Here is a 24,699-nt window from a genome sequence, read left to right as displayed (position 1 = left end):
ATTTTTAAGTAAGACTGTTTTTGAATTCAATAAATACCCTTTCAGTCCAAAATCAAATCGTGCTGGTCATAATGGCATACGTCTATAATCCTAGAACTTAGGGGACTGGAGCAGGAGGAACTTAATTTCATATAGCAACCCGTGCTATATATAACAAGACCTTGTCTCAGTAGCAGTAATAACAAGAATTCTAACTATGATTCTCCCTACTCATTAACTCAGTATGGCAATTAAGTATCATGCATTTGATAATCTTTGAAAATTCTGAATTAAAATACCAAGAAAGCAAACACATAACATAGAATGAAAGGCCTGGCAATTGGTTGTCTTTAATGCTACTATTGTAAATTATAAATCCACAAAAACCACATACACAGAGCCCTTTCTTCCAACCAAAAGGCTTTGTCTGCTATTTTTACCCCATCTAAAAGTCACCATCAGGCTGGGAAAATGTAGACTTGGTCACATGGGCCTATGCTTCCTTTTCTAATGCAGGGGAAAGAAGGCAGCTGGGGGCTATGTGGTCACAGCTCACGGGAAGAAGCCCAGGAGGGACATCCACACCACACGGCCACTCCACTATCCCTACCAGTGGCCCATTACTTCCCATCTCTTCCAGAAGCCTGGGTGGGATTATGACAACAACCTCTCCTCAACCCCAGACCCTCTTCTGTTAGGTGGCCTGGTAAATCCCACCCAATCGCCTTCCAAACTCTTAGCAGCTGCTAGTAAGAATCCTGAGCCCTAACATTTGTTGGTTGTTGTCTGGCTCTCTGGAATGGCGCACCTCCCTATCCAGCGGCTCCGCAGGAATGGCTGTCTCTTTGTGAGCTCTTCTCTTTATTCAGGGACAGTGGTCAGGATCTGGACCCATTGCTGCCCCACCCAGTGACCAGTCCTTATCTTCCTTTGCAATAAGATACGGTCACGTGATACAGTCACAGCAATAATGATGTGAAACTTCCAGAAAGTTACAATACCCATCACGTCATCTAAATTAGATACTTCTTCAAAGTGTAAGCTTGAAACCCATAACTTTATTCTTCTCACAGAGGAGGGGAAAAAAACCCAACTTTTCAAAATCAGAAAAGAGGCAAGTTTCACTTAAAAGTCTATGGATCAATACCCGTGAAGAGGGCAAAGGGGAGTTTATTAGGTTTTAATTTAGAGTATTCCAACCTTTTTCATGAGTTTTTTTTTTTTTTACTAATCCACTAATTCCCTGTAGCTCAAGAGATGCTAATTAATTCAAGAAGCCGCAATTGCTAATCATTGGCTAAATAAATCCAAAATGGAGAGTGTGCCACTGGAGATACTGCTGCTCAGTTTAATTAAAATTAGCAACGTGTGAAGGGAGGTAAATAAAGGTTACAGTGGGCTCGCTCGGCTCCTGGAGGAGTTAACCATTTGTACGGTTCCTGGGGTCCTACCAGGAAATAAAAACCTGAGAATTCTGTGGACCGTAATAAGTCGCTAGCTAGGTGAGGCTATATATTATTGGGCGTAGTTTGTTGATGTTATAAAGCCAGGTAGAATCAAGCGGTTTGAAGTACAGAGTGGAGAAAGACAAGAGCTGAGAACTGTTGGCTTGAGAGAAATTCAGTAAAACAGTCAACGGGCAGACATGTAGAAGAGGCAAGGGCTGTAAATCCGGGTCACTGTCTCTAAAGGTTAAAGAAGTTTAAACACCCTTTCCCCAATCAGCAGCAACATTCTAACAATATTCTGGGCAGCTGCTTCTACCTATCTGAGCGTCACCTGAAGGCGACTGGAGAAATGCCCCAGTATTTGGTATCTGGCTGGCTGGGCTCTTGCTTGTTAGCCGTTGACTGGGGACTAGAAACACTCCCCCAGAAAGGAAGTGTTTAGAAGCTGAGGAGGACCCTTCTAAGTTTCCCGATTTAAAAACCCTCAAATAGGCACCTGCACTACACCTGGAAAGAGGAAGGCGAGGTGAAGGAGATGCTGTGATCAGATAGACCTTGCTGAGTCCCCCAGCCAATAGGTCGACACCGCCCCCCCCCCCCCACACACACACTTTTCTCAGCTGTGCTTTTACATACTTCATGAAACCAAGGAACTCCCAGGTTCCCTGGGCTTTAGAGCGTCATTTCTGAAAGTCACGTGCTTTCTGAAAGTCACCTGACCTTAACATTAAAGACTTTTGTCAGGAGAGTGTTGGCCTTGAATCTTGGAGCCAGTGAGGAAGAGACAATACTTTCAATACTTTTCTTCCCTACACTGCCAGAGCAGCCCCTCTGAAAGAGCAGTTTGGCGAGGTGGTGGGGAGGGGGGTAATCTCTGGACCAAGCAGCCAGGCTGCTCTTGGTGGATTTGCCCCCAGCAAAAGCAAATCCATCTTTATTGTCTCACTAATCAGTTCAGACCCATTGCTGTCCTGAAACAAACTCCTAATAAAAACCTCACAAGTTTGAGAGACAAAGTGAAAGAGCGTGGCTTGCAAAGACCTTTCGGCTACTCAGTCCAAAGGCCTTAAATTAGGTTGAACTTAAAGGAGAAGGAGGATCCCTGGGGACCAAGGTGAAGTTAGCAAATGAAAATTATTGTTATCAAAAGGCTATTTCTGCAGGGAGCCTCTTAACCCAGTAGAAGTCTGGCAGGTACTTGAACCAGATAAACTTGTTATGCAAATAGGTTTAGGGGGTGGGGGGGTTGATAATGAAACCGCTCCAAAGCCAGCCACACATTATAGTGGTGACAAAAAAAAAAAAAAAAAAAAAAAAAAAAAAAAGCGCATCAGGTAGGGGGCAGGGTCTTTCCATATGCAGTGCAGAATTTATGTGCGCACCATGTTTAATTTATCTTAACTAAGCTGTCAGGAGGCAGGGGCTGACAAATGTGTAACTAACTCATATGAATGAGTCAATTATCACTAACAACCAAGGTCCAGAACCAACCAGGGTGATGGGGGCTTCCTTTTTTCTCTTTTTAACTCCATGACAGGTTTGCTAATAGGATTTTAGGCTTTTAGGTCCTTAAAAAAAATTTTTCCCCTCTCTGCTGTCTCCAAAGAAAGAGGCTGGAAACAAACCTTAAAGACACTAGCCCGTATCTCAGCATTTCTGCCCGACTACTCCGCTCTAGGAAGCAGCCAGATTCTGTGGCGATCAGTAGTGTGTCGTCCAGTACCAAAGACGCTCATGGTTTACAATAAAGTGCATCCCACAGTTTCCTGTGTTTTGAATGCTTTGTCTGCAGCTGACGACATTTTGTGGGAAGTTGTGGAGCCTTTTGAAGGTGGGGCCTGGCCAGAGGAACTGGGCCGTGGGTGTGTGGACCTCAGGGGCTTTAGTCAGTTCTGCCCGGGGCTGAACATTTCTGCTTCTTGTGTTGAGAAACTGCTGCAAGCCCCCACCACATACAGAGCCCTCTGCCAGGTGTTTGCTCCATGACGGACTAGACACCCCTAGATACCCCCCTACCCCCAATCATGAGCCCAACTCTTCCTCCTTTAAGTGGCTTCTAGCAGGTATTTTATTGTTTGGCTTCAATCTTCAGTTCATTCCTGCTTGGTCCAGAAAGCCCCATTCCTCCCCTCTCTCTCCAAATGCCACCTTCTCAGATAATCTCCAACAAAGAAAAGGTGCACAAAAGCCCAGTTCTGCCTTCTTGGCAGCTGCAGCAGTTCCTCTCCTGAGGTGGCCAGAGGCCCAAGATCCCACCTAAAGCAGTGAGCATCTCACTATACTTGGTCACAAACCCAGCTTGTGGCAGGCACACCATCACTCCTCACCTACAAGCCATATAAGATCCCAGATTTAGTTCGGGTGTGTGACTTCTCTGTCCCATCTCTGGGACTGGAGGACACACCCAGGAGTAGCTTTGCTCAAATATACCTGTGCTTTTTAAATTTGGCTTGATCTGGTTTACTGAGCCCATGGAGAAACCCATCATCGCGATACAGAAAACCTATTATTTATTACAACAATGAGAAAAGTGACTAACACATTAAGATCTTCAATGATGAATCCACTTTGGTTCACAGGTCACATGGCAATAGGGATTGATAGGTGTTAAGTCTGTGGCTCATCAGTTCAGAGCAATGACTGCTCCTCCATAAATCCTGAGTTCAATTCCGAGGACCTGTTATGGTGGCTCACAACTGTCTGTAGTTCTATGGAATCAGATATCCTCTTCTGGTATGAAGACAAATATCCATATGCATAAAATACACAATAAACAAATCTCTGAGAGAGAGAGAGAGAGAGAGAGAGAGAGAGAGAGAGAGAGAGGGAGAGGGAGAGGGAGAGGGAGAGGGAGAGGGAGAGGGAGAGGAAGAGGAAGACGAAGACGAAGACGAAGACGAAGACGAAGACGAAGACGAAGACGAAGACGAAGACGAAGACGAAGACGAAGACGAAGAAGAAGAAGAAGAAGAAGAAGAAAGTTAAGTCAGGCAGTGGTGGTGCATGCCTTTAATCCCAGTACTCAGGAGGCAGAGGCAGACAGATCTGAGTTCAAGGCTAGCCTAGTCTACACAGAGTGAGGTCCAGAGCAGCCAAGGCTACACAAAGAAACCTTATCTCAGAAAACAACAGCAACAACAACACAAAACAACAACAAAAGGTGTTTCTAGTCAGGATAAAAATGCACACAGCTCTTGCAGACGACCAGAGTTTAGCTACCAGCACCCACGCCTGGCAGTTCACAACTCCCTATTGCTCCTGCTCCGGGGATCTGATGCCCCCTTCTGGCCTCCAATGGCACCTGCACTCGTGTGCACAAAGTGTACACACATAATAAAAACCACAACCTTTTTAGAGAAGATATTTCTAGTCTTGCTTATTTTTAGAGAAAATCTAGGCAGTTTACTTTCATGGAATACCCTGTGCCTTGTTCTATAAAGGGAACTGAATCTATTTTCTGAATGATTCTGCTTTAAAACAATTCACTAAAACTCTCAGATACTGTCTTTCCCAACTAGTACCTCCAAAGATGAAACCCTTTATGGTTGGACGGTGTTAATTCCCCGCTCATTTTTCTCAGTACAAGACATTAAGTATAAAAGCAAACCAAAGCTCTCTAAATAGACATTTCGGATGCAAAGTGTCTCATTGTTTACAGTTAACTGCTGACTTGAGTAAGTCTAATGAGATCACATTTGGTCGTAGTATATTTGGGAGGCAGTCTAGAGCAGTCACTGCCATCTAAAAAAATCAAAGGGTGGAACTAGGGACGTAGCACAGTCGGTAATAGCACATCCTGTACTTATATAAACCAGGCATGGTAGTACGAGCCAGTAACCCCAGCACTCAGTAAATAGAGGCAGAAGGATCAGAAATTCAAGGCCAACACCAACTATACATCAAGTCTGAGGACAGCCTGAGATAGGTGAAACCCTGTGGGGGGGCAGGATTTGGATATAGCAGACAGGGTTTCTAGCTGTTATTTCTGCTGCTAAGCAATATAGAGGAGAGGGGGTTTATTTTTGTTATGATTTCAGCCACAAGAAGGCTGACACTTCCGAGTTCTAGGGCCATGTATGTGCGGACAAGCCCTCAGGCATAAATGCCTAATGGCCCCGGGATGTTAAAGGGCCCCTCGTGACCCACATGAGGTTGCATCATCCACATGACTCAGCTAAGCCCTTGTGCACATGCGTGAGCCCGCTCCCCGTCATTTGCATATGATGTAGTCATGTCAACCTTCTGTGTGCATGTGCTAGGCAGTTTTTAAAAGCTGGCCATGCCAGCTCTCTCTCTTGCTCTCTCTTTCTCTCTCTCTCTCTGCACACTGACTTCCCCAGGCCTTTACACACCCCCTCTAATAAACTCCTAAGTGGGTTTGTTGAGTGTTCTGTGTTCCCTTCTCGCTCACACCACGTAATTTCAATTTTAGCTAACAATTCCCGAGATTGTCCATCATTGTGGGAAATTCAGGGCAGCAGGAGCTTGAATCAGGTCGTCACGTCCTATCTACAACCCAGAGCAGAGAGAAAATGGATACATGCACCCTCACTTGCTTGCTTATTTGTGTTCGCTTTGATTTCTCCACTCTAACACTACGGACAACAGGTATTCTCAAAGACAATGCTTTCTGTGTTTGCCCCTCCACCCCCCTGCCCCGCCCCTCTGCCTTTCCAGTGTTCCAGAGCTTTCAAGGTCCAAAGTAACTTGGGATGAGAACTTCTGGAAATACCAAAGTTGGAAAACATAATCAGATTGGAATTGCCATCCCATGGGATTTGTCAAGAGGGAACAAGAGAATAAGGAGATGTTCTATAGCAAGGCTGACCCTAAAAGTTTTTATTTGCCATCGGTTGTCTACCTTGCCCTTAAATCCACAGAAGCAGTACTGTGTTGATTTGAGAACACTACCATACTCTTGAGAAAAACACACTTAAGCAACTTGTGAGTCCAATCACATCTTTGCGGCACGGAGGAATGGGAAGGTGTGTGAATATGTAATGGAGTTTTCTAGGCCAGCTTCAGAGGTTGATCAAGGTTATCTGTGCAGCAGTGGAGTGAAAGGGAAATTCCTTGGATCCAGAGAGATTTTTCTCTGTGTGTGCGGTACTCCAAAATGTGGTCGCAAGCCACTAGAGCGTCTTTGGCTCTTTCAGTTCCCTCCACCACCTCCTGTAGTTACCAGCTTTCAGGAAGTGGTCCTTTCTCACCTCCCACCTAGCAAGTGTTGGTAGCCAGTCACTCCGACTTGTGGCAGGTCCCATACATTCTGTAGTTAGGGCAAAAATGAAGCTGGGCTGAGGAGCAAGGGTATGCTCTCCAGCCTTGGGTCTGTACCTCACCCTCCAACACTACCTCCCTGAGTTTTCCCTTGGCCCTAAATCTCTCAGTCACCTTCCAACAACATATCTCTTGGTAGTGTTCTCTGAGTCTCCCCCACCCTCCTCCCTTCTTCTGTTCAGAGAGATATGGCACAGGTCCAGGAGGGATTAGATGAACAAACAATTTTCAGGACCCCCCAAGCTCTATTGCATTTGAAATGGAAATGAAACACAAACTCAAGTTCTCATACAAACTCCCTTGGGGTCAAACACATTTAGCATTCTAAATCTGATCAAACTTTAGACAGCTAAGCTGGCTCATTCGCTGCACATTACATAACAAGGCAGAACGATCTGGGATAGGGCACGCTCATCAAACAGGAGTATATCTGTACTGAAACACATGAATATTCACACTAAAAAAGACGGTGACTATAAACAGGCCCTCATCAGTTCAGGGCCCACGCTGCCCCCACGTCAGTTCACGTAAGGTCACGGTTTGCGGCTGGATGGCTCAACTACAGAATGGCTTCTCTTTTCAGGGCTCTTTGGATTCAGGGATTGTGGGTGAAGACTGTAAATCTAGACAAATATTAAGGAGGATGATCCTGTCTGGTTTGTTACCGTGACCCTTTGTGGAAGATAAGACCGCACATAGGCATAAATGAGGAAAGTATTGTGTCTTCCTCCCCTCTTTATCAGCACTGTTGGCCTTTTACTTTCTCCTGCCATAGTCTCCGAAGCTCTTGTTTGGAATCCCAGGTGTTGAGTTATCTCTTCCCAGATCTAGCCCCTACTAGTGGCTTCTAATGATGGGTTCTCACTCGATCACTACTGAACCTTCACTTCATCTTTGGAAAGATGAACATCTTCCACACATTTAGCACCAATGTGGTCCTCTTCCAGGCCCAGGCCCCAAACTCATGATCTCGGCACTGAGTCAGTCTTTGGTCTGTCTGTGTTCCATTGTCTTAGTCTCAGGAAGTCTGGCCTGGGGGCACACTTCCCATCAGGGGCCTCACACTGTTCCACACCGTTTTCCTCAAGCTCTCCAGACCTTCGGCATTGACTAGGATACCTCATCTTGATGCCTTAGGCCAAAGATCCTACTTTGCTCCCCATCATCTTGGAAACTGAAACCTGAGTCCTGGTTTGGAAAATCCTAGAATAAAGCCCAATGACCCACCCACCAAAGCTGTAAAGATATGCGTCTCTCCACTCCCCGAGTAGACACCAGCTACAGGCGTGCATCTTCTACAGAATAGGTTTGCAGATACATGTGATCATCGGAACGAAGACAGTTGAATCAGCGGGAATTCCTTACTCTTCAGATTCTGTGGGAACTCCTTAAGTAATTTACTAGGGCCACCCTGGGCTAGAACATGCCAGCGGGTCCAGCTAGGACTGAGCCTATTCCACAGCTTGGTTTCAGGAGTCAAGACCGTGCTGCACAGGCAGCTCCCAGAGGAGGAACTACTCACTGTGAAATGAAGTGGTTAAATTCCTCGCACCATTCTTCTGGGTGCAGCAAAGTGGGGGGAGGATTTCTGAAAAAAAAAAAAAGCAATGCTTTTCATTAGAATAAGCTGAGAGTCGGTAAAGGGCAAGGCATCAGTTGGGACTTGTTGACTGATGCCCTTCTAAGCAGCTGGGGGGTGGGGAGAAAACGGCTCTGCTCCTTCCCAGGTGGGAAACATTCACCTGTGGAAACTCAAAGCCCCTCCTCCCGTGGTCACTCATTTTCCCAGACTGAAGGGGACTTTCTCCTGACCTCAGCACTGGTGGGAGGCACAAAGAGCAGGGACATTCTTCAAGAAAGACAGACGCTCTAAAAGGCAGCCAGACAAACACACAAACCATTGTATCTGAGAGCAGAGGATTATGGGTGCTGTAAGAAAGCTATAAGCATAATGCTAGGGGGCCATAGAGAAATAGACTTTTAATTATGCAGGGTTTTCAGATCATTATGGTGCCATTTGAATTAATTATCCGATGCCTCTAAAGCAGGCTCGTGATTGTATCAGTCACATTTTAACCGTTTCCTACGTGCCAACCTCTGCAATAAGCAGAGGAGACACTGAAAGCCTCAGAACAGCGCCCCAGCTTCTAAGAGGCTCCCAGAGGGAGGCAGACATATTCCGTGCCTGATCACAGGCGGTTCGTGAGAACAGAGCCCAACAGGAAAGTTCTTAGGTGAGCGGCTCACTAGACCACCCCCTGGTGAGAAAGCAGCAAAGGAGACTTGAATTTATCTAAAAGCTCCTCAAAGAGATTCATCTATAAAACAGAAGTGTGGCTGCATGGGTTGGCTCAGTGGGCAAGCATGCTTGCTGCGCAAGCAAGAGGACCTGCATTTGAATCCCTTGCACACAGAGAAGGGAGGCATGGCTATGCAAGCCTGTAACCCCAGCTCTGGAAGGGAGGGGGTGGAGCCAGGCACATGCTGGGAGCTCACTGAGCAGTCTGCCTAGCTCACACTGTGACCTCAGGTTCAGTGACAGACCTTGTCTCAGAAAACAATGTGCAAGACAATAGAGCAAAACATCAGACGTCGTTCATCTTTCTTTTTTTTTTTTCACTGTGTAATTCCTTTATTTTCTGCATGTTAGTGCATCGTTCATCTTTCTTTGACGTCTGCATGAGTATGCCTTGGACACAGACACGTGCAAACGCACGTGCACACACACACAAACACAAACCAGAAGTGAACTGGCCTTACTCCTTGCCATTAGTGGAAATGGGGGCTGGTGAGCAAACTGAGGTCAGTAAACCAAAGAACATTTCCACACACCCTCGTCATGACTGTACATTTTAAGCCCACTGTATCTAATCTCTGTTTCTGCTTGAGTACTAACTGCTTCCTAAAGCGGCCGACTGCTCAGCTTCAAGGGACAGAGGAATGGAAAGCTGTAAGAACAGCTAGAGATTTAAAGAAAATGTTTCAGATAACGTGATTGCAATATATCTCTTAGTATCGATTTTCCTCCCATTTCATAGGGCACAGTCTTTATTATGACATTGTTACCATAACAAAGACTGCAGCTTCCTGGGCATCTTGGTACTGAGTGCAACTGCATGACTGAATTCTGACCAGTGATGTACAAGTCAAATTGTTCTATGGTGTTTCCAAAAGGTCTACTCACAAAGAAGAGACATGTTACCCCTTGTCTTCGCCCTTGTGCATCCTATGTGCTGCGACCTGCCGGTGTATGAATGCGGGTGGTTAGCAGGCCATGCAGAATAACCAGCTCTCTCCTTTGGGTAAAATTTATAGGCACTTCAATATAATGTAAGAAGATCAATCTGAGGAAAACGATGGTTTGGAATTTGCCTCCTTCAGTGCCCGAGGTTTGACCCTAAAACTGAACTCCTAAAAAGATAGAGCCATGGTCACAGACAGCACTAAAGCACAGGAGGTTGACCTCTGACCTCTTGTTGCACGCTCACATATGTATTCCTGCACACACACAGAGAGACGCCTTCACATACATAAACACATGCACGCGAAACAGGAGGTAGAGAGGGTCATTGTGAAGAAACACAGCTCATTCCCGCGGCCTTTGTAGATGGATTGGGTGGGCTGTGAAATCAGGAAAGCAGGCAGCCCCTGTAAGGTGGGGTTAAGCCCAAGCTGCTACTCAGAAAAGGAGAGGGCCCTTCAGTCCTAGACACGTGGAACTGAATTATGCCTGTAACCTGAGAGAGTGATAAAGCGAATTCTCTCCCAAGCCTTAGGAAAGAATACAGCCCTGCTGAATGCTTGGTCTTAGCCCTGTGGCCTCACATCAGATTTCCAGGCTACTGTGAGATAATAAATTCAGATTGTTGTAAGCCACGAAGTTCAGGGTAATTTGCTAAGACAATAAGGAGACCTAATACATCAATCAAGCACAGTGTCCTCTCTATTTTACTCCTGAGTCCCTCCTTCACATTCCGAAGCAGCCATTCATCATCTCGCCCCATAGTTCCCCAGACACCTCTGTGTTTTTCTCCTTCCCTCCATTTTGTTCTCTGCAGTCCAACTGGTATCCAGTGGCTAAAATTTCCTCATAACAAACACATCTGACCTTGTGTCCCTGCTCAAATTTCTTTGCAGATCCTCACTGCCAAGTCTCAACTCCTTTACATAATAGCTAGGTTATCTTTCCTGTCTACCCAGTCCCATTCCAAACCATATCTTCCTCTCAGAACCTGTACCTCCCAACACGTTCCCCCCTTTACCGCCTCAGGACCATTGCACATGGTGAACTTCCCCAATTTGTCCACCTGGTGAGCTCTTGCATGTTCTTCATGCCTATCTATCATGCTTAAACAACAACATTCTACTGTGGGTAGAGGCTGTTTTTTCATCCTGGCCGCCCAGAACCAAAATAACCACACAGAAACTGTATTAATTAAATCACTGCTGGGCCCACTTAGCTCTAGCTTCTTATTGGCTAACTCTTATATTAATTTAACCCATTTCTCTTAATCCATATATCGCCACGTGGCTGTGGTAAACCAGGTAAAGTTCCCAGCATCTATGGCTTCTTTCTAACTCCACCCTTCTTTCTCCCAGTATACAGCCTAGCTTTCCCTGCCGTAGGCTCAAAACAGTTCTTTATTCATTAACCAATAAAAGCAACACCAAGACAGAAGGACCTCCCACACCATTCTATAGTTTTTTGAACCCTGATTTATTTGTTTATGTTTATGTTTATGTTTATGGGTGCTCTGCCTGTCTGTGCATCGCATGTGTGCTGGTGCCTCAGAGACTAGAAGAGGGAATCAGATCTCTCAGGACTAGAACTACAGTCATTTGTGAAGCACAATGTGGGTGCCAGGAATTGGGCCCAGGTCCTCTAGAAGAGCAGCCCATACTCTTAACCACTGAGCCGTCTCTTCCTACCTGTTAGTCTATAAATTGTTGATGAATAAGTGACTGCATGACTAAATACACATATGTTGTAAGTAAGAAATAGTTTCAGGAATAAATCTGCCTTGGTCCCCAAAGTAGTACAATATGTAGAAAAACCTGGAATAGCCTTCTTGGATGAAAGTAGATTCCAGGTAAATTTTTCACAGTAAGCAGAGTGAAATTGAGTGAAAAAATGATGACGAATTGAACTTGACAGTATTTTCCTCAGTCTCCACTTTTGAAGTCCACATATCCCCACATACTTGAATACACTGGTTTGTCACTTGTCTTGTTGCTTTGACAAAGCACCTGACAAACACAACTTAAGGAGGTAAGGGTCTATTGGGGCTCACAGCTTGAGGGACAGTCCATTGTGGCTGGGAAATTGTGGTGGCAGGAGTGAGAAGCAGCTGGCCTCATTGTGTCCCCAGTCAGGAAGCAGAAAATTATGCTTCTGGTGCTCTGCTTGCTTCCTCCTTTCTATTAAAGACACCGGCCTAGGGAATGACGCTGCCCACATTTGGCGGTGGTGGTGGCAGTGGCAGGATGGGGGTGTGTCTTCCTACTTCAGTTTACCTGTGCAAGATAATTTCTCAAAGACATGCCTTGAGGTTTGTCTCCATGGTGACTTTACACCCAGTCAATTGACAATCAGCATATATTTTCACAGTATTCAACAACTGTAAACAAACAATGACTTAAGCCCCATTGTAGACATAGTGACGTCAGTACATTGTGCTGTGTGGGTCTGGAGACGGAAGATGAAGACCTATAGGCGTCATACTGAATTCTCTTGGTCTCCAAGGCTCCAGCTGAATGCCTCACTTTGCAGGTCACCTTACCAGTCCCCAAATCCTACAAAATTAGAAGTGAGGAAAACACAGCTCCCAGAAACATGTCAGCTGGGATGGTGATGCATTTCCATAATCCTAGAACTTAGGATGTGGAGTTTGAGACCAGCCTTGTCTATGCAGTGAGACCTTGTCACTTCACTTCTGTGACTCACTTTTTAATTGGGCTGTTACTTATTGAAAAATATTTATACATTATACTTTGATCATGTCTTTTCTGCCTAACTCCTCCTAGGTCTCTCTCTCCCACTCAAAAAACAAACAAACAAACAAACAAACAAAACCCTACAAAACATAGCCCTTTTTCTCCCTCAAAAATATCCAGAAAAAGTAGAAGAATCGGGTTTTATGACATTTCTTTCTTCAGCATCTACCTACTCCTCTGTTTTCTGTTCATGGAGCCTATGACTTTGGGAGATGAATTAGGTGAACACGTATGCAAAATATGCCAGAAATCAATTAGCAAGCAACCCTCATGAAAGGAACAAAATGAAGTTATCAAACACAGGGAACACATTCAGCGAGGGTGTGAAGCGAGGTCTCCCTACAAGGTCAGGTTCGTTAAGTGGGGTCTCCTGGGGGCTGTGAATTTTGAGGCAGGTCCTGAGCAGAGGGTCCATACAGCAGTCGCAAAGGAGGCGGATGCTAGGGAAGGAGCGAGGACAAGGGGAAGAAGTTAAAAAAATGAAGTATGGTTCCTAGCTGTAGTCAGCATCAGTTAAACACTTCAGGGTGTGTTTAGAAGGGATTCTTCTTATTTACTCATAAAAGCAATAAAACAAGACATTTGAGTGCAATCAAACTGTTGGGAGAGTCTTAACCACAGCCACGGAGCTGCCGTTCTGATTGCAATTAGTAGAGTCTATTAATGGAGTTAAATCGTTAGGCATGTGTCTGTGTCTGGTCCTCCAGTATCACACTCCAGTCCTAGTCAGAGCGACTTATTGTCCTAAATCACATCTTATACACTAAATCCTAATTATTTCAAAAATAAATGTTTACATTTATTTGTAATACATGATTCCATTTCACTATATAAAAATAATTCCCCAATACAGGAATAATAGAGAATGGAATAGAAACAAGATTCTCCATTCCAGTATCTAACCCACTCTCCTGCCAATAGCAGTGTTCTGCGTGTTCCTCGTTCAGACATTTTATATACATTTATTGACTTGTTCTTAATATATATGTACTTATTTTTGTGCTGTAAGCATGTAAGTACAATATACTTATGATATATTAATTTTTATATGTGTAGTTTTGACAGTAGAAATGAGATTACAGGTTAGCTGTAAATGTCCTGGCTCTTATGTTTTTCCATCCTGGTATACAAATTGAAAATCATCTCATGTCAACGCCATACCTAAATAATGCTCTACCATATGGGCATATCATTGATGCATTTAGCCATCAATGTATGCATAGATTGTTTCTATTTTTCTAGCTGTAAGAGAGACAGTTTTTGCAGAATGTTAGTTTAAGATGTGTTTCATTCGTTTATGCCATGAAATATTGGTTTAAAGATGCAAAGATGTGCTGCATTCTTCTGTGTTGCATTTGTTTAGCTCTGTGGAGCTGTGTTACTTTGCCCACCTAAAACACCTGATTGGTCTAATAAAGAGCTGAACAGCCAAGAGCTAGGCAGGAGAGAGGGATAGGTGCAGCTGTCAGGTAGAGAGAGTAAATAGGAGGAGAAATGCAGGCTCAAAGCAGAAAGGGTAAGGAGCGAGAAAAGGAGAAGAGGGTGCCAGGGGCTAGCCACCTAGCCACACAACCAGCCACAGAGTAAGAAGAAAAGAAAGCTCTACAGAATAGAGAAAGGTCAAAGCCCAGAAGTAAAAGGTAGATGGGATAATTTAAGTCAAGAAAAGCTGGCTAGAAACAAGCCAAGCTAAGGCTGGGAGTTTATAAGTAAGAATAAGTCTCTGGGCAGCAGGCCCCTAAAGAGCAAAGAGTAAAAACAAACAAACAAACAAACAACAACAACAACAAAAGTCAGACAGTTGAAGTAGCTTACAATGCTCCATGTTGCCTATGATCTCTAACTTTTCAGTGTTTCTTTGGGGCTGGCAAGATGGCCTAGCGGGTAAAGATGCTTGCTGTGCGATCCTGATGGCCTTCGATTCTTAGAACCCACATAAAGGTAAGAAGGAGAGAACCAACTTCATAAAGCTGTCCTCTGATCTTCACACATGAGCTATGGCAGACACACACACACACACACACACACACACAAAATGCTATTTTTAAAATAAAGTTTCTTTGGTGGCAAACAGTCTTCAGTAGGAAACACTTCCATCCTACGAAGAAGCTTAAACACTAAGAGAGTTGGCATTGGCTGCCTGGTGTCCTGGAGACGACTCAGTGAGCGGAGGAACCACGGACCTCTGGAACAGCTGGGAATGGCAACTTCCAGTCCCTCAAAGCCACCAGCATCAGGGTTTGAACCCTACTACCGGGCTCTTGCCACTTGCAAAAGCCTGCCCAACGATCTCCACACACCAACACACATGGCACACGCTAAGGTCTATTCGGGACCTACATATGTTGTAACTATGCCATAAAAGAGTAAGTTCCAAAAAAAAATCAGTTGAAGACATTTCTTTAAAATCAAGACTACACGGTACAAAATGGTGGTCTCACAGTGAACTACACCCTCATCAAGAGTGAATGATTGCTCCTGGAAAAGGTGCCTGGGGCTACACACTGCAGCCCTCAGACTCTCAACATCACTCCTCTTCTGTTGAGAAAAGCAGGGAAGGAAGACATTTGCCAGGATGCTAGGTGGGAAGGCATTCGGAAGGAAGCAGAGACAAATGACACCAGAGCCATGTCACCTGCAGGCCACCATTGTCTAAGAAAGTGCTAGTTCTACGGTTGACAGCTATGTCAGTTTCGCCCACAGTAACCGTTGGAACTGAGAAGGCCGATGCAGAGAAAAACCCGAGTGCGCGTTTAAGTTTCAAGCTTGTTTGTTCTTTTTTACTTTTCTCTCTTTTGCCAGGGAGAAGATGGGAGTTGAGACCAAGTCTTGCTATGTTGCCTGTGCCGGCCTGGAACTCACAGTTGATCTTCGAAGTGCTGGGACTTCAGACATGGGCCTCTGTGCTGCTCTGGGTCTAATTGTTATTACCTTCACAGGTTCTCATGTAGCCCAGGCTGGCCTCGAGTTCCTGTGTAACCAAGGATAACCCTGGGCTTTTGATCTTCCTGCCTCCACCTCCTGAACGCTGGGATTGAGACTGGAGTGAGCTGTCACACCCGGTGTCTAGTCTTAATAAAATTTGTCACCCTGTTCCTTAAGCAGTGTCATCTGCAACGCTAGGCTATAGCCATTAAAATGTAAAGCTTCTCCATCAATGTGCATGGTTCACAATGAATCCTTCACTTACAGCCAGGAAATGACACAGACTTCCCTTCCTCTAGCTTTGAGCTCTGCATGAGTCAGCTTCAAGCCGTCTCAAAAATCTCAAGCTTCTAGGGTCTATACTAAAGAGTGAGGGTGATGGGCGAGGATGTGGGGTGAGAGGGTCGTCGAACTTCATTACTCCTTGACCACTACCCCAACATTTCAATTCACAAAAGCCACAAGTGACATTTCTCATTCTCTGCAAAACACATGAGCTTCATCTCTCATTCTTTCCCACCACCTCTGTACTCTGTTTACACAACATACAAGAGTACAGGACACATATGCAGTGTGGCCACGCATGCACTATGCAAGCCAAGTTGAGGTGAAAGTTAATGCTGTGTGCATAGGTAGGACAGAGGGACAGGTTAATGTGTGTCCTGCTGTCTGAACCAGTGGTCATTTGCTGGCATCTGTTCCTTAATTTCCTCCTTCAACAAGAACTCAGCAACACCATCATATCCAACTGTTACTGTCCAGTGTGATGGAGAACTAGACCTTGCCCCAGGGCTGGCTAATGACCTTTCTCCTCCGTGGTCCTCACACAGACTGAGAACCAACCAAAAGCCTGCTCTTTCCCACACATGGTTTTTGTTTAATTATTAAAATTAGGGGTGTGTGTGTGTTTATGCATATGTATGATTGTGTTTATGTGTTTATATGTATGTGTGTGATTCATGTTTGTGTATATGATATGTTGATGTAGGTGGGGCTTCTGTTATGTGTTAGTTTCATTGGTTAATAAAGAGACTGCCTTGGCCCTCTGATAGGACAGAAGATTAGGTAGGCGGAGTAAACAGAACAGAATGCTGGGAAGAGAGCGATGAGGCAGACGCCATGGAGCCAGCCACCAGGTCAGACATGCTGAATCTTTTCCGGTAAGCCACCACCTCGTGGTGCTACACAGATTATTAGAAATGGGTTAATCAAGATGTGAGAGTTAGTCAGTAACTAACTCTCTACAGATAATGGACCAGGCAGTGTTTAAATGAATACAATTTGTGTGTTGTTATTTCTGGGGCTGAGCTAGCTGTGCAGGAGCCGGGTGGGATGAAAAGCAGGCCTGCCCACAGCTCCCCACTACAATGTGTGTTTTTGTGTATGTGTGTGATGTGTGTGTTTATATGTGTGTGATATGTTTGTGTGTGATGTGTGTAATTGTGTGATGTGTGTAATTATGTGATGTGTGTGTTTATATGTGATGTGTGTATGTGTGTGATGTTTGTTTGTGTGTGTATGTGCATGATGTATGTGTGATGTGTGTTTGTATGTGTGTTGATTTGTGTGATGTGTGCTGATATGTTGTATGTTTGTGTGTGTGTGTCTGTTTGCAAGAGCATGTACCATGACACTTGTACGGATCTCAGAAGATGGCCTGCAGAACTCAGTGTTTCTCTACCACCACTTAGCTTCCAGGGATCCAACTCGGTCATGAGGCTTGGCAACAAGGCAAGAGTGCCACTGAGCTATCATGCCAGCCCTCCATGCACATCTTAAGAATCTGCAATTCTTTAAGAATTTATCACTTTGGGGCTGAGAAGATGACTTAGTCTCAACAAAGTACCTGCCACTCAAGCATGTGACCTGAATTCAGATTCCCATTCCTATGTGAGAGGCAGGAACAGTAGCACACTTATACCCTCAGTGCTCCAGGGGAAGGAGACAGGCAGATCCCTGGAACTCATTGACCAATCAGTCTATCATAACTGGTGAGCTGCAGTTAAACTGGAAGAACTGCCTCAAAAAGATAAGGTAGAAGTAATTGAGGAAGACACTGATCATGTGTCCATGCACATGATCACACATATGCACACACCCACACGGACATGCTCACACACACACACTCATGACTTTAAAGAAGTATGGTCCAAACCATGTTCTCTATGTATTTCCTCATGATGAAATTCTTAACTGTTTATGTGGGCTCCTGTGATCATGCACTGTGACGGCGAATTGTTCTGTTATATCTAAGCATTCTGGAGATAAGCATCACTCCCTGGTTAGATTAGTGTCTTATGAAAAATTAACTTCACATATAGTAAGATGAAAGCCCAGGGATACAGGAGAGGATGAAGGCAGGCCAAGCCAGGGCTCAACATGCTGTGATTTCATGGGGTATTGGTGGCTTTCTCTGGCAGGAAGGCATTTAAGTCGGGAAAATCACCGAAGCAGGGACAACGCTTGCCTGGGCTAAGAATCAACTGTGGAACAAAATGAAGCAGTCAGCCAGCAGTCTCTCACTCCCCGCTGTTGCCAGTGATGGAACTCATCTTGGAGGAGACAGCTTAGCTTAGAGGGGCTTTCTCAGACTGCAAGGCAAAGTTTGACAGCCGTGGAGCTAGCTGGACCACTACGGGCAGCCCTTGCTGCAGAGCCCAAGCCACTGAGCTTGCTACCCTGAGACTAATCAAGGTGTGGGGTCCTCTGCCCGTCCATTACTCCTCAGACTTAACCATGAACAGGCACTACTCTAAGAGCCCCTTGAATCCATCGATTTGGGTTCACTCACAAGTCAGAAAGCACGCCAGTCGATTGAACAAAGAGATGTTGGTAGAATAGGATTAAATGCACAAGAATAACAAGACCTCTAAAGAATACAAATGAATAGATGCCGGTAGTAACTTGCCCCTAGCAATTGTTCAGAGCATCACCCATGCACACCTCAGCGGAGATTCAGACCCCATGGGGAAGGAGGTGACAGTGGCCGTTAGTAATAGACCCCTCTCTTTAGAGCACGCAAGGCTGGCAAGCAGAAGAGACTGCCTGCCTGACAGGAGGTGAGTGCCACGGGGTGTTCAAATGTCACAGGGAAGCAAAGGGAAAAAGGAGACCAGCGGCATTTTCTCTTGCAGTGGCCTTCCAATGCCCTCTACCGACAGAACTTTGCATCTGCCCCATAGCCATGAAATGCTGAGTCCTTAGATTGGCGAGCCCTGAGCTGAAGGGCAGGAACCACTTGATTCCTGCTTGGGGAATGAGGTGGAGAAGAGATCAGACAGAAGTGCTGTGTTGCCGGCATCAGATTTAAGGAATTTCAACTTCCGGATCACAATAGGCAGCTTCGAGCTGCAGAGTGAATCAGCCCCCTCTAAGTCCTGACATTTCATGTTTAAGATGTAATGAAGAGATCATGGAGATCCCTCTTCTCTCAGGTAAAAAGCCTTAAAAACCCATCTTGTCATGGGATATAAAATGTCCCCAGGAAGGCTTTCTATCCTGGGAGCTCCTTATCAGAACGGGGTCATTCTAGAAGGCGTCCTATCAGAAACCTTCAGTGGCCAAGCTGTCCTAGAGACAGATGGCCGTGAGGAATGAAAAAGTAAAAGTTAAGAGACCAGCAGAGAGGACCACAGAGATTCTCTCTCAGTCTCTGTTTCTCTCTGTGTGTCTTTGTGTGTGTGTGTGTGTGTGTGTGTGTGTGTGTATGTTTCTGGGTCTTTCGGTATCTCTTTCTTTCTCTGTCTTTCTGTGTCTCTGTCTCCCTCTCTCTTTTAGTCTGTCTATCTCTTTACATCTCTGTATCTATCTGTCTATCTATCTATCATCTATCTGCCTATCTATCTATCTATCTATCTATCTATCTATCTATCTATCTGCCTATCTATCTATCATCTATCTATCTATCATTTATCTATCTATCTATCTATCTATCTATCTGTCTGTCTGTCTGTCTGTCTGTCTGTCTATCTATCTATCTATCCATCTATCATCTATTTATCATCTATCTATTATCTATCTATCATCTATCTATCTATTTATCTATCTATCTATCTATCATCTATCTATCTATCTATCATCTATCTATCTCTCCTTCCTTTGGCCTCTAAGATTTCTTCCACCACAGGAAGGAAAGGAGTCGATGAAAATTAATTAAAAGTTAAAGAGCTTCAAAACTCTAGTGCCAGGATCCTGGCCACAGAAGGGGACACCCTTTCCTCCTGGGGCCCCGTTTTCTGTCACTGTCATTGTGAATGCTGTCAGTTGGTTGGGGAGACTGATGAGGACAGACAGTGGCTCCAGGTCCTTTTAGGCAAACCCAAGGTTTCCCTGTAATCTGTCTATTTTTATCCTTGCAGTTTTAATGCTATTTCTGGATCTGGACAATGATAATATTAACTAACATTTCTTGAGAGCTTCCAATGTAGAAGCATTGTGCTGGGAGTCTAGTCTCAGTACACAAACTCCACAGGGCAAATAAACAGGTCCCCAGTTTTCTTTCTTCCTTTTGTTTTGTTTTGTTTTGTTTTGTTTTGTTTTGTTTTTCTAAGACAGGGTTTCTCTGTAGCTTTGGGGCCTGTCCTGGAACTAGCTCTTGTAGACCAGGCTGGCCTCAAACTCACAGTTGTCTGCCAGCCTCTGCCTCCTGTGTGCTGGGATTAAAGGCATGTGCCACCACCGCCTGGCAGGTCCCCAGTTTTACAGATAAGAAAATGGAGGCTTTAAAAAGACCAAAAGCTGGTGACCTTGTGACCAGCTTCAAAAACAGGCAACTCAACTGAACCACACGTTTACGGCCTCGGCGCCAGCCTGAGGACCCTGCTCAGCTAAAGAGACAGCGTAAGCTGCTCAGGTCACATTAATGGGTCATGTGGACAGGGACACAGGAAGCCAGGTGACCTCTCATCCCAGTTACTTAAGCTTCGGAGTGTTCAGATCGCCAAGATGTCAGCCTGTAAATCCAAAGATACTTTGAGGTGCAGAATGACCAGAAATAGGGAGTGTGAGATGAGCGTGTGTTCTTCTGTTGAGTTATGTATTTTTTTTTTCTGTCATTCTGCTTCCTTCAAAGTCACAGCTGGTGAAACCAAATAGGTCATTTTACCGCGATCAGACCAATGCCAAGGGTCACCAAGCACCATTTGTTCTCTAAGGCAAAGCCACACATCCAATTACAGCTCACTGTTAATAAATTTGTAATAGACAAAAAAAAAATGGACTGCTATGAATGTTCCTCAAACCATTCAAATGGCAGGCTGCATGTCTATTATTTCTTTCTTGTTTCCATAAATTTAGCAATACATTGTAGACACGAAAAACCAGGGCAAACCTCAGACGAACAGATTGGCCCATCAGATCGGGCCACATTGTCTCTAATGGGGAAAATTAGCAGCTGAATGCTAACACCTGTCACTAGGAGCCGACCCTGGCTTACACACCAGGTAGGAAGGCTGTGCAGTTCCTTGGAGCAATCTGAGCCCAGGTCACCAGAGACGACACACATGCCAAGGCCCGACAACGTGCAGGCAGGTTCCATTTGAAATCAGCGGGCTGTAGCAAATGCCAGGGGAGATGAAGCAGCGTTCTTTAGGAAGAGCAGGCATTAACAGTGGCCTCTGAAAAAAGGCTTCCTAAGGACCATGGAACTATAGCACTATGCAGACTCGGAGAGAGATGCTGCTCTAGCAGAACCCACTTCTCCTCTTCCAGAGGCAAAAAGACTCCAGGGACGTACCCTTCTGGTACCCAGTGGCTTGTGTTGTAACCTTACTGGACCAGATTATGGCCTATTGTTCTCACGGGCCTCAAGGTCAATTGCAATCATCCCAGCTTAATAGATTACACCACAAATCCTGGCACTTTGTAAGGGAGGCCCAAGTGAGGAAGGCCACATTTATTTTTTCTGACATTATAAATATGTCTTCCCTTTACAAGGGCTTCAGCCATTTTCTACCTGGTTGCCTAGCAACCCTTTCACAGGCCAGACCTATTGGAAAGGGATGCTGGAGACATACAGATGAGTTTGTATTCCTTCACAGATTCCCTTTTAAAAAATCAATCTGTTGTGCTCTCCTGTGGCAGGAGCAAGGTGGAGCGAAGGATCCGAGCTAAACCAGCATGGTGAGGTGGCTCTCCTAGCAGGAACACAGGAAGCCAGTGAGCATATTTCACAAGTGTGTTCAGCAAGCAGGAAAATATCCTGCTTCCTAATGAAAATGTAAAGCAATGTCTTGGCTCATCAGGAAGACACTGAGTACAGAGTGCTCACTTGGAGCTCTCTGCTGACAAGGTCTCAGGCAGCCCGGAGGGCAGCCTGTCCTTTCCCTGCCTCCTAGCTGAGGGACAAGTAGACTATGCTTCACTCTTGTCCAACCAGTAACCTTTCTTTTGCTAAATTATATTGCCCTGCAGAAGGCACTCCATTCATTCTGGTGTTCACGTTCATTTGTGATGCCTTGAGCTACGTAGTTCTACACTGTTCTTTGAACTTTCCCCACATTTGCGGTTTGTCCTGTTTTTTTTTTTCTTCACTTGTAAATCTAAACTTACTTTTTTTTTCTTAATGTGATTGGTAATTCATCTATTTTTAATTTTTATCTATAAAAGCTCACGATCTGTACCTTGGTTCCTCTGTCTTTATAATATTCTGCTTCATCTCATTAATTTCCATTTCTGTCTTCTTAAGTCTTCCCTTCTTAAAATCCTAATTGCTCGGGTTAATTAAATATCTTTCTTCAGCATTAAAACATGTTAAGGTTTTGGGACTATGAATTTGCCTCTGATCTCTGTTTTAGCTATTTCTTGTTATGAAGTATTTTAACAATTACTTTTCCATATCTATTCAACTTCCACTGAGACTTTTGCAGCTTAAGCTGTTAAAGACAGTTCTAATATTTTGTACACAAGCAGTGAGACCTTGTTCCTGTTTTTGTTTCTAGTTTTATTGCACTGTAGCCAGAGAGTATATCTCTATTAGCAATATGTTTGGAGTTTGAATGTAGTTTTGTATCAAGTGTGTGTTTGTGTGTGGTACATGTGGTATGTACATATGTATGTGGGGGTGGAGTGTGCATATGTGTGTATATACTCAGCATAATTTTGCTTTATAAAGTACAGTAGTTAAAAGAAATTAATAGAAAAAATGAGAAGAAGATACTTAAGGAACCTTTTATTCTAGCCCACGTGTCTTCCATCTTCTGTGCCCTTAGCTCTCACTGTGGCTTTCAGTGGCCAATTGTCATCATTTCCCTTTGACCTGAAGAACAATCTTGAACATTTCTTGCAAGGCAGGTCAAGCAACAAAATTTTTCAGTCCTTGCTTATTTGAGACTGAGATTATCTTTCTCTCACTCATTGGTTAAATGATTGTTTTGTTAGGTATAAAATTCTTGGCGGTCAAAAATTTTCAACATTTTGAGCATATCATCACACTACCTTCTGACTTTGATTATTCACATAAAACAAACCCATTAATTATATTGGTGTTCTGTATGTGACCAGGTGTTTTCCTTTGCCAATGTCAAGATATCCCATAGTTTGTATTAATGGGATTTGAATAATATCCCCCAATAGGCTTATAAATTTGAATGCTTGGTCATTAAGGTGTGGCACTATTAGGAGGTGTGGCTTTATTGGAGGAAGCACATCACTGGAGGTGGGCTTTGATTTTCCAAAATGCTCAAGCCAGGCCCAGCGTCACTCCCTTCCTGCTGCCTGCCTATCAGGATGTAGAACTCTCTGGTAGCTACTTCTCCACCACCATGAATGCCTGTGTGCCACCATGCTTTCCATGGTGATAATGAAACTATAAGCCAGCCCCAATTTAATGTTTTCCTTTTTAAGAGTTGCCATGGTCATGGTGTCTCTTCGCACCAACAGAACTCTGACTAAGACACTTAATTTATGTTTATTGAGCTTTTTGTTTGTATAGATTACTGTTTTAATAAAATTTGGGTAATTTTAACCCATTATTCTTCATATACTACATACCAATAATATATATTTATATGTCTACCCTCCTTCTGAAGCACAATTTACATGTACATTAGAATGTATAACAGTGTTTCATGTTTTTTGTGACTGTTTTCTTTTTCAATCTTGTTGCTGTGCTCTTCAGATCCATTTCTATAGACCTGTCTGCTGAGCTCTCTATGAGTTTTCTTTTTTAATTTCAATTACTGAACTTTTCATGGTCATTGGTGGTAGGATGGTGTGGGTACAGAAGAGTGAAAACACAGCTCTGGAGATAAACTTCGTGAATCCAGCCTGTACACTTCCATTCACTATTATATGAACCTGAATGCCTTACCTGGCTTTCCTCTGCCTCTTATTTCTCATCTAGAAAATGAGAAGATTAATAATGTTTGAGATCCACAGCTTGATAATTAGTTGAGATAATACGCCAACTATTCAACATACAGTTCACTGTAAAGAAGAGCTTCACTAACACTTGGCTCTTATAACTGTTGATAAAGGACTCTGGGCATTGTAAGCAAGTATAGACTAGAACGCCTTTTGTACTTCAAACCATGGATAAGAGAGGAACCCCATACATAACTGACCCTTTCGGCATTTCTCTCAAGTTCCAACGTTTGCTCCATCACATTCTATTGTTTCTCTGAATTATGGTCTGTTACAGCAGTAGGATCATTGGGTAAGAATCTTGACATGAGATATTTCCAGCCTCTTGCTATAATGTTCATTTAAAATGTCCCCATAATGAGTTAAGCTAAAGTATTAAAGGCTTAGTCCCCAGCTTGTGCATTATTGGCAGGTGGTGGAAACTTTAGAACATAGGAACCTAGAAGGAGGTCTTCCTGTTAGTGGAGGGTGTGCCCTTAAATGGGAACAGTGAGACCCCAGGGTCTTCTGTTCTCTCTCTCTCTCTCTCTCTCTCTCTCTCTCTCTCTCTCTCTGTCTGTCTCTCTCACTTTCACCTTCTGACCAGGAAGTAAGGAATTTGGTCTACCATGTGTTCCCACCACCGTGTGACACCATTGATCCAGAGCAGCAGGACTGATCAGTCACAAATTGATAACTATCCAAGCCAAAGTGAACCTTTTCTTTCTACAAT

The 24,699-nt window shown here is 44.2% G+C and overlaps 1 protein-coding gene across 1 annotated transcript in view; it reads right to left on the bottom strand.

Annotated features, from left to right (window-relative positions):
- The window catches only part of Myo3b (myosin IIIB), a 326,704-nt gene that overhangs the window by 226,180 nt on the left and 75,825 nt on the right, over nucleotides 1–24,699 (bottom strand). Inside the window, exon 7 of the mRNA XM_087900046.1 lies at nucleotides 8,230–8,295. Coding sequence (XP_087756172.1) covers nucleotides 8,230–8,295 — 66 coding nt within the window. The remainder of the gene's footprint in view (nucleotides 1–8,229; nucleotides 8,296–24,699) is intronic.

This window comes from Myodes glareolus, chromosome 21 (assembly GCF_982192425.1).
Source record: "Myodes glareolus chromosome 21, mMyoGla1.1, whole genome shotgun sequence".
NCBI lineage: Eukaryota > Metazoa > Chordata > Mammalia > Rodentia > Cricetidae > Myodes > Myodes glareolus.
This window is presented reverse-complemented; position numbering and strand designations above follow the sequence as displayed.